Genomic DNA, 15,021 nt, shown 5'->3' with positions numbered 1-15,021 from the left:
ACATTATCTCGGAAAGCAAAAATGGGTATGTTTGAAGGAATAGTGGTTCCAACAATGTTGTATGGTTGCGAGGCGTGGGCTATGGATAGAGATGTGCGCAGGAGGATGGATGTGCTGGAAATGAGATGTTTGAGGACAATGTGTGGTGTGAGGTGGTTTGATCGAGTAAGTAACGTAAGGGTAAGAGAGATGTGTGGAAATAAAAAGAGCGTGGTTGAGAGAGCAGAAGAGGGTGTTTTGAAATGGTTTGGGCACATGGAGAGAATGAGTGAGGAGAGATTGACCAAGAGGATGTATGTGTCGGAGGTGGAGGGAACGAGGAGAAGAGGGAGACCAAATTGGAGGTGGAAAGATGGAGTGAAAAGGATTTTGTGTGATCGGGGCCTGAACATGCAGGAGGGTGAAAGGCGGGCAAGGAATAGAATAAATTGGATCGATGTGGTATACCGGGGTCGACATGCTGTCAATGGATTGAATCAGGTCATGTGAAGCGTCTGGGGTAAACCATGGAAAGTTGTGTGGGGCCTGGATGTGGAAAGGGAGCTGTGGTTTTCGGGCATTATTGCATAACAGCTAGAGACTGAGTGTAAACGAATGGGGCTTTTGTTGCCTTTTCCTAGCGCTACCTCGCACACATGAGGGGGAGGGGGATGTTATTTCCATGTGTGGCGAGGTGGTGATGGGAATGAATAAAGGCAGACAGTGTGAATTGTGTGCATGTGTATATATGTATATGTCTGTGTGTGTATATATATGTGTACATTGAGATGTATGGGTATGTATATTTGCGTGTGGGGATGTGTATGTATATACATGTGTATGGGGGGTGGGTTGGGCCATTTCTTTCGTCCGTTTCCTTGTGCTACCTCGCAAATGCGGGAGACAGCGACAAAGCAAAATGAATAAATAAATAAATGATATATATATATATATATATATATATATATATATATATATTATCCCTGGGGATAGGGGAGAAAGAATACTTCCCACGTATTCCCTGCGTGTCGTAGAAGGCGACTGAAAGGGGAGGGAGCGGGGGGCTGGAAATCCTCCCCTCTTGTTTTTTTTTGTTTTTTTTTAATTTTCCAAAAGAAGGAACAGAGAAGGGGGCCAGGTGAGGATATTCCCTCAGAGGCCCAGTCCTCTGTTCTTAACGCTACCTTGCTAATGCGGGAAATGGCGAATAGTTTGAAAAAAAAAAAATTATATATATATATATATATATATATATATATATATATATATATATATATATATATATATATATATATATAGGTATGTGAGTGGATGGGCCATTCTTCATATGTTTTCTGGGTATAATAAATAGAATACATATATTTCTCATTCTAGGTATCTTCATCTGGGTCAGGTCACCCTGTAGTGAGGAGAACATCTTCACAAGCTCCAGTTGAGGAAAAGAAAAGAATGCGATCATCAAGTGTTGCCAGCATGTCTTCTAGGTGGGTGAAGTATATTTACTCATTTTTGCTTATTTGTATTTGACTGTCAGAAGAAATCTCTGCTTTTGTCTGTTTTTAGTATATCTTGAAACTGATTATTATGTATCTTAACTTGGAAGTGTGATGTTTTTTAAAATGAATATCATCATATTTTCATACTGTAGTATCATCCAGCCTAATAAAGATTGTCATGTTTTTAATTAGAAATCATAGATAATATGTGTTAGATTTTTTTTTATTATATTTACTCACTGTCTCCTGCGATAGCGAGGAAGTGCAAGGAAACAGACCAAGTAATGGCCCAACCCACCCACATAAATGCCCACACACACACATACATACCTATACATTTCAATGTATACATGCAATACATGCATATACATACACAGACATATACATATATACACAAGTACATATTCACTCTTACTGCCTTCATCCATTCCTGTCGCCACCCTGCCACACATGAAATGGCACCCCCCTCCCCCATGCGTGCTCAAGGTAGCACTAGGAAAAGACAACAAAGGCCTCTGTCTCTAGCTGAAACCACAGCTCCCTTTCCACATCCCAGCCCCACAAAACTTTCCATGGTTTACCTCAGACGTTTCACATGCCCTGGTTCAATCCATTGACAACATGTCGACCCCGGTGTACCACATCATTCCAATTCACGTTCACGCTTTTCACCCTCCTGTATGTTCAGGCCCCGATCACTCAAAATCTTTTTCACTGCATCCTTCTACCTCCAGTTTGGTCTCCCACTTCTCGTTCCCTCCACCTCTGACACATATGTTCTCTTTGTCAATCTTTCCTCACTCATTTTCTCCATGTGACCAAACCATTTCAATGCACCCTCTTCTGCTCTCTCAACCACACTCTTATGACCAAACATCTCTTTTACCTTATCCCTGGGGATAGGGGAGAAAATACTTCCCACGTATTCCCTGCATGTCATAGAAGGCGACTAAAAGGTGAGGGAGCGGGGGGCTGGAAATCCTCCCCTCTCTCTTTTTTTTTTTCAATTTTCCAAAAGAAAGAACAGAGAAGGGGGCCAGGTGAGGATATTACCTCAAAGGCCCAGTTCTCTGTTCTTAACGCTACCTTGCTAACGCGGGAAATGGCAAATAGTATGAAAGAAAGAAATCTCTTTTACCCTTTCATTACTAACTTGATTAAACCACCTCACACCACATAATGTCCTCAAACATCTCATTTCCAACACATCCACCCTCCCCCGCACAACCCTATCTATGGCCCATGCCATGCAACCATCTAACATTGTTGGAACCACTATTCCATCAAACATACCCATTTTTGCTCTCCAAGATAATGTTCTCGCCTTCCACACATTCTTCAGTGCTTCCAGAACCTTCATCCCCCTCCCCCACCCTGTGACTCACTTCCACTTCCATGGTTCCATCCGCTGCTAAATCCACTCCCAGATATCTAAAACACTTCACTTCCTCCAGTTTTTCTACATTCAAACTTACCTTCCAATTAACTTGTCCCCCAACCCTATTGAACCTAATAACCTTGCTCTTATTCACATTTACTCCCTGCTGTCTTCTCTCTCACTCTTTACCAAATTCAGTCACCAGCTTCTGCAGTTTTTCACCCGAATCAGTCACCAGCGCTGAATCATCAGCGAACATCAACTGACTCACTTTCCAAGCCCTCTCATTCACAACAGACTTTCCCCTCTCTCCAACACTCTTACATTTACCTCCCTAACAACCCATCCATAAACAAATTTAACAACCATGGAGACATCACGCACCCCTGCAAACCAACATTCACTGAGATCTAATCACTCTCCTCTCTTACTACTCGTATACATGCCTTACATCCTTGATAAACACATTTCACTGCTTCTAGCAACTTACCTCCCATACCATATACTCTTAATACCTTCCACTAAGCATCTCTCTCAACTCAATCATATGCCTTATCCAGATCCATAAGTGCTACATACAGATTCATCTGTTTTTCTATATATTTCTCACATACATTCTTCAAAGCAAACACCTGATCTATACATCCTCCACCACTTCTGAAACCACACTGCTCTTCCTTAATCTGATGCTCTGTACATGCCTTTACCCTCTCAATCAATACCCTTCCATATGAAGTTTTTATCGAGGATGTAAGGCATGTGTACGTGTAGGAAGAGAGGAAAGTGATTGGTTCTCAGTGAATGTAGGTTTGCGGCAGGGGTGTGTGATGTCTCCATGGTTGTTTAATTTGTTTATGGATGGGGTTGTTAGGGAGGTGAATGCAAGAGTTTTGGAAAGAGGGGCAAGTATGAAGTCTGTTGGGGATGAGAGAGCTTGGGAAGTGAGTCAGTTGTTGTTCGCTGATGATACAGCACTGGTGGCTGATTCATGTGAGAAACTGCAGAAGCTGGTGACTGAGTTTGGTAAAGTGTGTGAAAGAAGAAAGTTAAGAGTAAATGTGAATAAGAGCAAGGTTATTAGGTACAGTAGGGTTGAGGGTCAAGTCAATTGGGAGGTGAGTTTGAATGGAGAAAAACTGGAGGAAGTGAAGTGTTTTAGATATCTGGGAGTGGATCTGGCAGCGGATGGAACCATGGAAGCGGAAGTGGATCATAGGGTGGGGGAGGGGGCGAAAATTCTGGGAGCCTTGAAGAATGTGTGGAAGTCGAGAACATTATCTCGGAAAACAAAAATGGGTATGTTTGAAGGAATAGTGGTTCCAACAATGTTGTATGGTTGCGAGGCGTGGGCTATGGATAGAGTTGTGCGCAGGAGGATGGATGTGCTGGAAATGAGATGTTTGAGGACAGTGTGTGGTGTGAGGTGGTTTGATCGAGTAAGTAACGTAAGGGTAAGAGAGATGTGTGGAAATAAAAAGAGCGTGGTTGAGAGAGCAGAAGAGGGTGTTTTGAAATGGTTTGGGCACATGGAGAGAATGAGTGAGGAAAGATTGACCAGGAGGATGTATGTGTCGGAGGTGGAGGGAACGAGGAGAAGAGGGAGACCAAATTGGAGGTGGAAAGATGGAGTGAAAAAGATTTTGTGTGATCGGGGCCTGAACATGCAGGAGGGTGAAAGGAGGGCAAGGAATAGAGTGAATTGGACCGATGTGGTATACCGGGGTTGATGTGCTGTCAGTGGATTGAATCAGGGCATGTGAAGCGTCTGGGGTAAACCATGGAAAGCTGTGTAGGTATGTATATTTGCGTGTGTGGACATATGTATATACATGTGTATGGGGGTGGGTTGGGCCATTTCTTTCGTCTGTTTCCTTGCGATACCTCGCAAACGCGGGAGACAGCGGCAAAAAAAGAAAAAAAAAAAAAAAGATTTCCCAGGAATACTCAACAAACTTATACCTCTGTAATTTGAACACTCACCTTTATCCCTTTGCCTTTGTACAATGGCACTATGCATGCATTTCGCCAATCCTCAGGCACTTAATGAACCATGCATACATTGAATATCCTTACCAACCAGTCCACAACACAGTCACCCCCATTTTTGATAAATTCCACAGCAGTACCATCCAAACCCGCTGCCTTGCCAGCTTTCATCTTCTGCAAAGCTTCCACTACCTCTTCTCTGTTTAACAAACCATCTCCCTGACCCTCTCACTTGTCATACCACCTCAATCAAAACACCCTGTATCTGCCACTCTGCCATCAAACACATTCAACTCCATCTCCTTCTCACTTCACCACTACTTGTTATTACCTCCCCATTAGCCCCCTTCACTGATGTTCCCATTTGTTCTCTTGTCTTATGCACTTTATTTACCTCCTTCCAAAACATCTTTTTATTCTCCCTAAAATTTGATGATACTTTCTCACCCCAACTCTCATTTGCCCTCTTTTTCACGTCTTGCACCTTTCTCTTGACCTCCTGTCTCTTTCTTTCTTACATCTCCCAGTCATTTGCACTACTTCCCTGCAAAAATCGTCCAAATGCCTCTCTCTTCTCTTTCACTAAAAATCTTACTTCTTCATCCCTTCACTCACTACCTTTTCTAATCTGCCCACCTCCCACCTTTCTCATGCCATACGCATCTATTGCACAAGCCACCACTGCTTCCCTAAATACATCCCATTCCTCCTCCACTCCTCTTACATCATTAGCTCTCACCTTTTTCCATTCTGTACTCAGTCTCTCCTGGTACTTCCTCACACAGGTCTCCTTTCCAAGCTCACTTACTCTCACCACTCTCTCCACCCCAACATTCTCTCTTCTTTTCTGAATATTTTTACAACTCTTCACCTTCGCTTCCACAAGATGATGATCAGACATCCGTCGAGTTGCCCCTCTCAGGATGTTAACATCCAAAAGTCTCTCTTTCACGTGCCTATCAATTTACACGTAGTCCAGTAGCACTCTCTGGCTATCTTTCCTACTCACATACTTATACTTATGTATATCTCTCTCATTAAACCAAGTATTCCCAATCACCAGTCCTTTTTCAGCATACAAATCTACGAGCTCTTCATCATTTCCATTTACAACACTGAACATCCCGTGTAAACCAGTTATACCCTCAACTGCCACATTACTCACCTTTGCATTCAAATCACCCATCACTATAACCCGGTCTCATGCGTCAAAGCTGCTAACCCACTCACTCAGCTGCACCCAATACACTTGCCTCTCATGATCTTTCTTCTCATGACCAGGTGCATAGGCACCAGTAATCACCCATCTCTCTCCCTCCACTTTCAGTTTTACCCATATCAATGTAGGGTTTACTTTCTTACACTCTATCACATATTCCCACAACTCCTGCTTGAGGAGTAGTGCTACTCCTTCCTTTGCTCTTGTCCTCCCACCAACCCCTGACTTTACTCCCAAGACATTCCCAAACCACTTTTCCCCTTTACCCTTGAGTTTTGTTTCAGTTAGAAACAAAATCTCCAGGTTCCTTTCCTCAAACGTACTACCTATCTCTCCTTTTTTCTCATCGTGGTTACTTCCACACACATTTAGACATCCCAATTTGAGCCTTCGAGGAGGATGAGCACTCCCCGCATGACTCCTTCTTCTGTTTTCCCTTTTAGAAAGTCAAAGTACAAGGAGGTGAGGGTTTCTAGCCCCCTACTCCCATCCCCTTTATTCGCCTTCTATGACATGTGGGGAATGCATGGGAAGTATTCTTTCTCCCCTATCCCCAGGGATAGAAATTACCCACTAGTATACTGGCTTTCCTCTGTTGCTTGAGGAAGCACTTATGATACCATTTTAGATTGATTATATTTAGTATTCTTATGTGTAGTCCTGTGCTCTGTTGTGCCATTGGCAGACTTTTTGTGTATCTTTATGTGACAGAATATCTATAGGACATATTTATATTCATATTGTATCATAGACCAAAGATACAGTCTTTGTCAAGATCTTGCAATTTTGCTATAGTGTATCTCATCTATCTGTTATTACTGAATAAATCTTTGCTGTTACTAATATGTGAATTATAGATATAAACATTGGTTGTTTGGTGGTTAGAATTATTCAGCTTCATTTGTGGCTGCCTTAGATTAAGTTATATATAATTCCCTCATGGTATATGATGATTATTACTGAATGTGACAACTTTACCTGCAGGCTGCCTGGATGGAATTTGTCATAAAGAATTAACAATAAGCTTATAATGTAGTTCCAGATAGTAGTACCCTACTCCTACCATTCCCTTACATACCAAATTATCTTTCATCTTTAGAGCTATTCTACAAGTTGATGGTCATTTTCAAGCTGCCCTCGACCCAAATTATAATCTGTTGTCATGAATCTTTCATGTACGTGAGTTTGTGGAAATTTTTGAAGTGAAGCACAAGACTGAAGGCTGTATTCCATCTTTGGCTTAAGAATTATCACCTCCTCACTGAAAACATAAACACTGCCTGTCTGATAATATGTTTTGTGCTGTATTTGAAAGATTTTTTGGAGTAGCTTTGTTTCTCTAGTGTTGTACTTTAACTGCTGTGTCATGTCAGTTTGAAAAAGAACCTTTTGATTGATCTACAAGATTGCTCTTCAAGTCTTCATGTATCTGGTTAGCAGGAGTGGTGTGATTTGACTTGCTGTCATCCAACAGTAAATATGGTGCCCACTTTAACCTGATAATGAATAACGCAAAGGAGGAGATTTTGAGGTGTGTTAAGAGCTCTGGTGCTTCGGAAGAATTTGAGTGTATAGTGTGCAATAAGCTTAGAATATGGAGTGCTCAGCTTGATTATGATATATAGAATCAAAGCCTTATTTTTCTCAGTTTCATTAGATGAAACTTAAGGTTTTTAAGTATAAATAACTTACCCAGTATAGTTGCAATTAAGGAATTAGATAAAGTAAAGAGTGAAGGTGTGAGAAAAATGTGCGATGGAAAGGAATTAGAAAGATTCCTAGGTTAAAGCTATTTAAGATGATATGGCCATAATTGTTTTCTGACAGCTGAAAGTGAGGTAAAAATGATTTATGGTGATGTGGTTTAAGATTCAGGAAGAAAAGGTAGTTTGCAAAAGAGATGCGGAGATGCATAAGTGATTTGATTAGGATTTTCCTAATTTTTTTGTGGTGTATTGGTTTATCAGTTTCTTCTCTCACTCATTTCTATGACAGATTAAAATAGAAATGGAAATTGATAAACTGAAGAACATTACCGATCATTGCATGTAAAGCTAAACTTTAGATATTAACACTGATTTCATTGGCTATGCTCTTTGATTTAATATTCTTTTTTCAGTTTTTCAGACTTGTAAATAACTGCTTAACCTCCTTTGAAATCTTGCTTGAGATACTGCAAAACTAAGTTAGATCTAGCTTGACTTTCATTGATACTATGGTATCTCCTATAGAAAAATTATAAGCAAAATGATATAAAAGATCCTTTGCAGCTAATAGAAAAAGACAAGTTGAAGGTTTACATTGGATGGGAATCCTGATAATCTGCAATAAGAAGAAAAGAATGGTATGATTAGTGTAATATTTAATTTTCCAGAAGAAAGTGATCCTCAAGATTTTGTTCATTTGTAAACCATGCTGGTTAAGTTAGCTTCCTTGCCATGCTCTAATGTGGTTTTTAAATGGAATGATAGATTGCAGTTATTCTATTCTGAGTTGTATTCTGACATGGTAAGATAGTTGTTTTGAGAACATTGATACTGTATTGTTATTGTTAAAGGGGGCTGCTAGTTTTCATTATAACTCTGCAGTTTACTGCAATGATGCATAAGATTTGAAAATCTACTAAGTTTCATCAGATTTGAATGCATTGTATGGACAACTAAAATATTTTAATGAGAGGCATCAATAGTTACAACCTTGATGTAGCCTTACTTATTGATTTGTTGATATTACGTAATAGTCATATTAATATTGAATATTGATCTTCAGATATGATTTATGAGAGCATTTTATTTCATCTTCACCTTAAAGCATAATTGGCTAGTGTGTCAGTAATTATGGATGTTATCAACTGGCTTTTCCAATCTCCTTAAAATTTCTTGTTCAACCTGATATGTCTTCAATTTCCTTAACGTCCAGTTTTATTGAAATGTAATAGTACACTATTTTTTTATACTTGACAGTGGACCACAGAGACATTTACCCAAGACCTGTCAAAGAGTGAAGCAGCATTGACACCTGAATAACTGAAAAATCAGACTAACAGAATCATCATTCCCTCAGTGGCTGGAAAGCAAGAACTCAACAGCCTTGAGCCAAGGTAACTTGAATCCTTTGATTAGGAGACACATTACCTTTGCTGATGGGCAATTAGCTGCATTCTCTGAGATGATAAACGACCTTGCTACAAGTAAAAGACAAGATGGGCCTTTAGATAAAGTAGTCTTTCTGTTAAGTTCAAGTGTCATAGGTATATTTTGCAACAGTTAAGCATTGGATTTGTTTATTGCCTCATGTTTTGAATGATTAAAAGAAAGAGATAAACATTATAGCTACTGATGATAATGTCTGTGATTTTGCATGTCCTAAGAAATCATTCTCAACTGAATATTTAGGATTCCACAGATTTTGTTTCACAAGTTTTTAGCATGGTCAACCTTCAGAAGTTTGTCAATTGTGCTGGCTCCTCAGAGTTCACTGTTTTGCATTTTGTACAAGTTTTTGAAATTTGATAGGCTGCACGAGCTCACAAGCTGTGCAGATATCATTTCACTTTTGGCATCGATAAGCAGCCTTACATTCTACTGCTGTGAAGAAGGAAGTGTATAATTCTAGAGAGTTTGATTTTTTGCTGCACAGAATATTCCTAGGGAGCAGAACTTTGGAACTGTTACCCAGCAGTTTGGAATTAAAACTCCCTCAGGAGATGTGAGGGTTTCATATTATCAAGATCTATCAACTTTTAACCTCCTCCATTGCTTGTTTTACCTTAAGGCTGATTGCTATTTTGTTAACAGCAAAGACAGGTTATTCCTCACCTTCAGCCCTCTAGAGGTTTTCAAATACGGTTGGATGGCTGTGGAAATGATTCATGTGTTCTACATCAGCAAACAGCGCCTTGGATTTTTAACTTTCAATATGAAGTTGTTCAACACGACAGTATTTTTTTAGGCTGCATCTTGTTTTTGTGTAATACATGGAACTTAGGGAAACTAAATGGTGCATGTAGAGAATAGCCCATTTTTTGCTGGCATTTGTTTAGCAGGCTTGAAAAATGGGGATGATGGGCACAGGGAATATTCCTTGTTTTTCCTGCTTAGGCATTGTCCTAAAAAGCAAGTATTGCTGCTTACCACTCTTTTTGTTTCTGATTACCTTGGGAGAAAGGCAGTTATCCAGTTGCCTCAATTTTTCCTTTTTCTTTTCAAATAGGAACCAACCAAGTAGAGGCAAACAAAGCACAGGCAAAATAGACTTACCCTAATTGTAGCCATCTCAGCTGAAAAGAGAAACACGTATAGAAATGGAATTAAGAAATTAATTAGAGCTTCTTAGGTGTTTGTAGACTTGGCTCTTAAAGATGGAAAGATAGTATGAAATGGGAAAGACAAAAGGAGGAGAATTAGAAGTCTTATTGGTTGAGGAAAGGTGTCAAAATGCAACATTTCTCAAACTGTTAGGTACAAACTTTAATGGGGGCACAAGATATTCAGGGGTATTTTAGCCCTTTAGGAACAGCATATATTTGTGGTATTTTGCCTCTAGGATGACAGAATTCAGGAAATCAGAGAAAAAATGAATGCTAAGATTCAACCTTTATAAATTGATTAGTGTAATACTGAACTTGAAGTATTCCATCACACTCATTTGTCTTTGGTGAGTTTAGCCAGTGCTTTCCAATTTGGGTGAACAAGGAAGCAGGGGTGAATGGTAGAGTGAATGATTGGGGGAGTGGATGAATGATAAAGATTTCTAATTGTTTGGCAGAACCTAAGGCCTGTATGTGATACCTCTTGTGCCACTCTGGGTACCTGAAGATAGCAGACATCACAAAATGCATTCTCCTTTTTCTATTGCTGCATATAGTGGCTTGAACTGTGTGAATGATTGCCATGCCTGGGATCAGTTGGGATAGAGATTGGTCCTCTTGTGATTATGAATAATCAGGAAAGGACATAAAGAGGGTAGGGGGTGGATGGTTTGATTAAAACAACTGCATTTGGTGACAGTGAAATAAAATTATTATAAACAGAGCTGCTGTATTTTGGGAAAAGGCCCTATGATTGTTAAATTCAGGTAATGTTACGCTATGAATAGATTGTTGAAGAAACCTTGTCATAAGTTTAATGTAGTTAAGATTGTTTCTTTTGCTAGATTGATATTTTTGTGATGTTACTTTGAATCTGAAATGTAATTTCATCTTTACATTATTTGATATTACCTCTGCCATTACCCTCATTATTGACAATACCATATTTGTGTTCAAGATCAAATTAATTCAAAGTCAAATACCTTTTTTCTGCTTTACATCACAAATCTTAATGGTGATAGCAGCAATGAACATATAATGAGTTTATATGCCCAGCAGTGATTTTTATAAGTGAAGGGTGACAAACTTTCTGTGAAATGCTCTGAGGGATGAACGATGCTGAAATGTAGACTAGCACAAACTTGAAGGCTGAGGCTGGGAAAGGATGAGGGAGGGAGGGAGGGAGGAGAGGTAGGGTTTCCTGGTTGTAAATTTGCTATTTGTATGTCTGTGAGGTGTCAGGTTTCTCTGTGTGATCTCATGGATTTTATTTGGTTCCTCTACTTACTCTCTCTCAGTGCCATACCAGAAAATAGCTGGAAATATTCTAGTGGTATGAAAATACTGTCAGGACTGAAGTATCAGACTGTGACTGTGATCTCTGTATCCACACTTTCCTCAGCATGCCCAGGACCTTAATCCCCTACCCACCTATGGTTCACTTTAGCTTCCATGGTTCCATCCGCTGTCATGTCCACTCTTTAGTATCTAGAACACTTCACTTTCTTTAGGTTCTCTTCATTCAAATGCACTCTCCAAACAGTCTTTCTCTCTACCATGCTAAACATGACCTTACTTTATCGATTTTAGGTCAAAACATTCTCTTATCAGACACTCTTTCAAACTCAGAAACCAGCTTCAGCAATTTTTTTACTTGAATATACTGCCAGAGCCACTAACAGCAACTAATTCACCTCCAAGATCCCTCTTCCCCCAACAGACAGGAGATTATCATATTCTCTTTCTTAACCATCCATAAGCAGATTAAACAGCCATGGTGAAATCACACTTCTGCTACAGACCCACCTTCATATATAACCACTCGCCCTCATTTCTTTATACTCTTTTGATAAAGATTCGTCTTTCTTTGAAGTAAATTTACTCTTACACCATCTATTCTTAACACTTCCACATAGCATCTCTATCAGTCATATCATATGCCTCCTTCAAATCCATAAATGTCATGGACAAATCATTGTTTCTATAAGTATTTCTCAAAGATTCTTAAGAACACACCTGATCCATAAATCCTCTACCATTCATGAAGCTATACTGTTCATCCCATCTGTTGCTCTGTGCATACCACCACCTTCTTAATAACCACTCTTCTCTTTTGATAAAAATTTGTTTTTCCATAATGTGAATTTCCTCCTACACCATGTATTCATAACACCTTCCGCAAAGCACCTCTATTTCCACATATAGTTCCTTCAGATCCATAATTATATGCCATGGACAAATTATTCTGTTTCAGTGAGTATTTCTCATAGATTCTTCAAGACAAACACCTGATCCATAAATCCTCTACCATTCACTGTTCATCTTGTCTGTTGTTTTGTGCATACCACCATTTTCTCAATCACCATTCCTCCATATAACTTAACAGGTTTGTTGATCAAACTCCACAGTTAGAATTAATCATCATTTTACCACACAACAGATACTCTGAGCATAGTTATATCTCCACAATTTGAACACTCCTTGCCTTATACAGTGGCACCATACATGCACTCTACCAATCCTCAGACACCTCACCTTAAGCCATACATACATTAAAAGTCCCAACTTACAGTCAACACTGCTGTCATATTTTTTTTTGAGAAATTCATTTGTTATCCCTTGCACTTAAGCCACCTTGCTACACTTTTACAATTGCTTCTCACCATGCCACTTGCCATGACTCTCTCATTATGCATACCTCCACGACCCACATACCCCATGTCCACCATCAGCAGTCCCTTCAAAATGAGTGAGAGAATTTAGGTTTCTTCCTTACATCAAAGAAATTTTAGGGTTCATCCTCGTGGTCCAACTACAGTCTCATGAATGGAGGCTATTCCTTTTGTTTTAGGACCTGTGTGTAATGTTTGAAAATGTTATCCCTTTTGGGGACTGAACTGTAGTGTCCATGTTTTTCCAAGAGGCCCTTAAGTATGTGATTTAGTTATTTTTATTGACTATTGGTAAGTGGGTGTAATTGGTTATTAGTTTGATACTGGGATTACACTACAGTGAATCTTGAAATATTGGCTGTCTCCTCTACTTGGGCTAGTTTGCCTTGATTTTATGATCGAGTATCCAGGATACATTGTCAAATGCAAAAAAATCTTTCGAGATTTGAAAAACTTCAGTTTGTCACTTGACTGTGTTTAAATAGTGAAGACATGTGTGCTAACCTGTCTATTCAGTCTTCAATTTTTTTTTAAAGAATGGGCATTTTAAACTGAAAAACAAGCTAATGTGCCACCTGCAGTGGGACTGGCCTTCACCTGAGTTTAAAGTTAACTGCTTGGAAGTCAGGGCAGTGTCATGCTTGATAGGAGGATTCGTGTAAACTCGTCTCAGTATTAGTGAGCTCTTAGTAGCTAATCATTTGAAGAGGGGTTAACTATTCATATAAGTAGTTTGACATTAAATGCAATGAGTGTCATTGCTGCTCTACTCTCTGAAAGGTCCTTATCATGTGCCTCTGTCAATTTCTTAATGCCCATATACAGAAAGAAAAACTTACCTTTTTATGAGTACTTAAGACCAATGATTCTTGATCTCAGGATTGTTATTATTTCAAACTTTCTTTCATGGTTAGTCGTAATAGTGGTGAACACATTCCCGTTAAAAGACTAGTGCAGACAACAGCTTCATCTTCACGACCTTCACGTTCTCCAACAAAGATAAGGCCACAAGAAGAATCCATCTCGTCGACAAAGACTGAGATATCCAATGACAAAGCATCATTTTTACTGCTTGGACAGGTAGGATATTTGTGATTGTTAATTTGCAGAAGAATTCTTATTTCTTATGTATTGTTATGTTGGGATGTTGTAGTGATAGTACAGTGAAATTTCAAAATAGTTGCAAGTAGTTGTAAAGGAATCTTGGGTCCAGATAATTTTTCTATGTATGTATGAGTAATACATGTTTTTCCCTAATGTGAATGCTTAAATCAGAATGCTATATACAGTATTATCATTATTATTATTATTATTATTATTATTATTATTATTATTATTATTATTAGCATTATTAGCATTATTGTTATTATATTATTAGCATTACTAGTATTATTATTATTATCATTATTATTTTTTTTTTTTGTCGCTGTCTCCCGCGTTTGCGAGGTAGCGCAAGGAAACAGACGAAAGAAATGGCCCAACCCACCCCATACACATGTATATACATACGTCCACACACGCAAATATACATACCTACACAGCTTTCCATGGTTTACCCCAGACGCTTCACATGCCCTGATTCAATCCACTGACAGCACGTCAACCCCGGTATACCACATCGATCCAATTCACTCTATTCCTTGCCCTCCTTTCACCCTCCTGCATGTTCAGGCCCCGATCACACAAAATCTTTTTCACTCCATCTTTCCACCTCCAATTTGGTCTCCCACTTCTCCTCGTTCCCTCCACCTCCGACACATATATCCTCTTGGTCAATCTTTCCTCACTCATTCTCTCCATGTGCCCAAACCAATTTAAAACACCCTCCTCTGCTCTCAAACATCTCATTTCCAGCACATCCATCCTCCTGCGCACAACTCTATCCATAGCCCACGCCTCGCAACCATACAACATTGTTGGAACCACTGTTCCTTCAAACATACCCATTTTTGCTTTCTGAGATAATGTTCTCGACTTCCACA

General features: G+C 39.3%; 1 protein-coding gene across 3 annotated transcripts in view; it reads left to right on the top strand.

The window, feature by feature from the left end:
• Positions 1–15,021, top strand: part of LOC139764084 (WD repeat-containing protein 91) — a 70,160-nt gene that overhangs the window by 25,986 nt on the left and 29,153 nt on the right. For all 3 annotated transcript variants that reach the window (XM_071690568.1, XM_071690569.1, XM_071690570.1), the window contains 2 exons: positions 1,354–1,463; positions 13,954–14,119. In XM_071690568.1, coding sequence (XP_071546669.1) covers positions 1,354–1,463; positions 13,954–14,119 — 276 coding nt within the window. The remainder of the gene's footprint in view (positions 1–1,353; positions 1,464–13,953; positions 14,120–15,021) is intronic.

This window comes from Panulirus ornatus, chromosome 48 (genome assembly GCF_036320965.1).
Source record: "Panulirus ornatus isolate Po-2019 chromosome 48, ASM3632096v1, whole genome shotgun sequence".
Lineage (NCBI taxonomy): Eukaryota > Metazoa > Arthropoda > Malacostraca > Decapoda > Palinuridae > Panulirus > Panulirus ornatus.
This window is presented reverse-complemented; position numbering and strand designations above follow the sequence as displayed.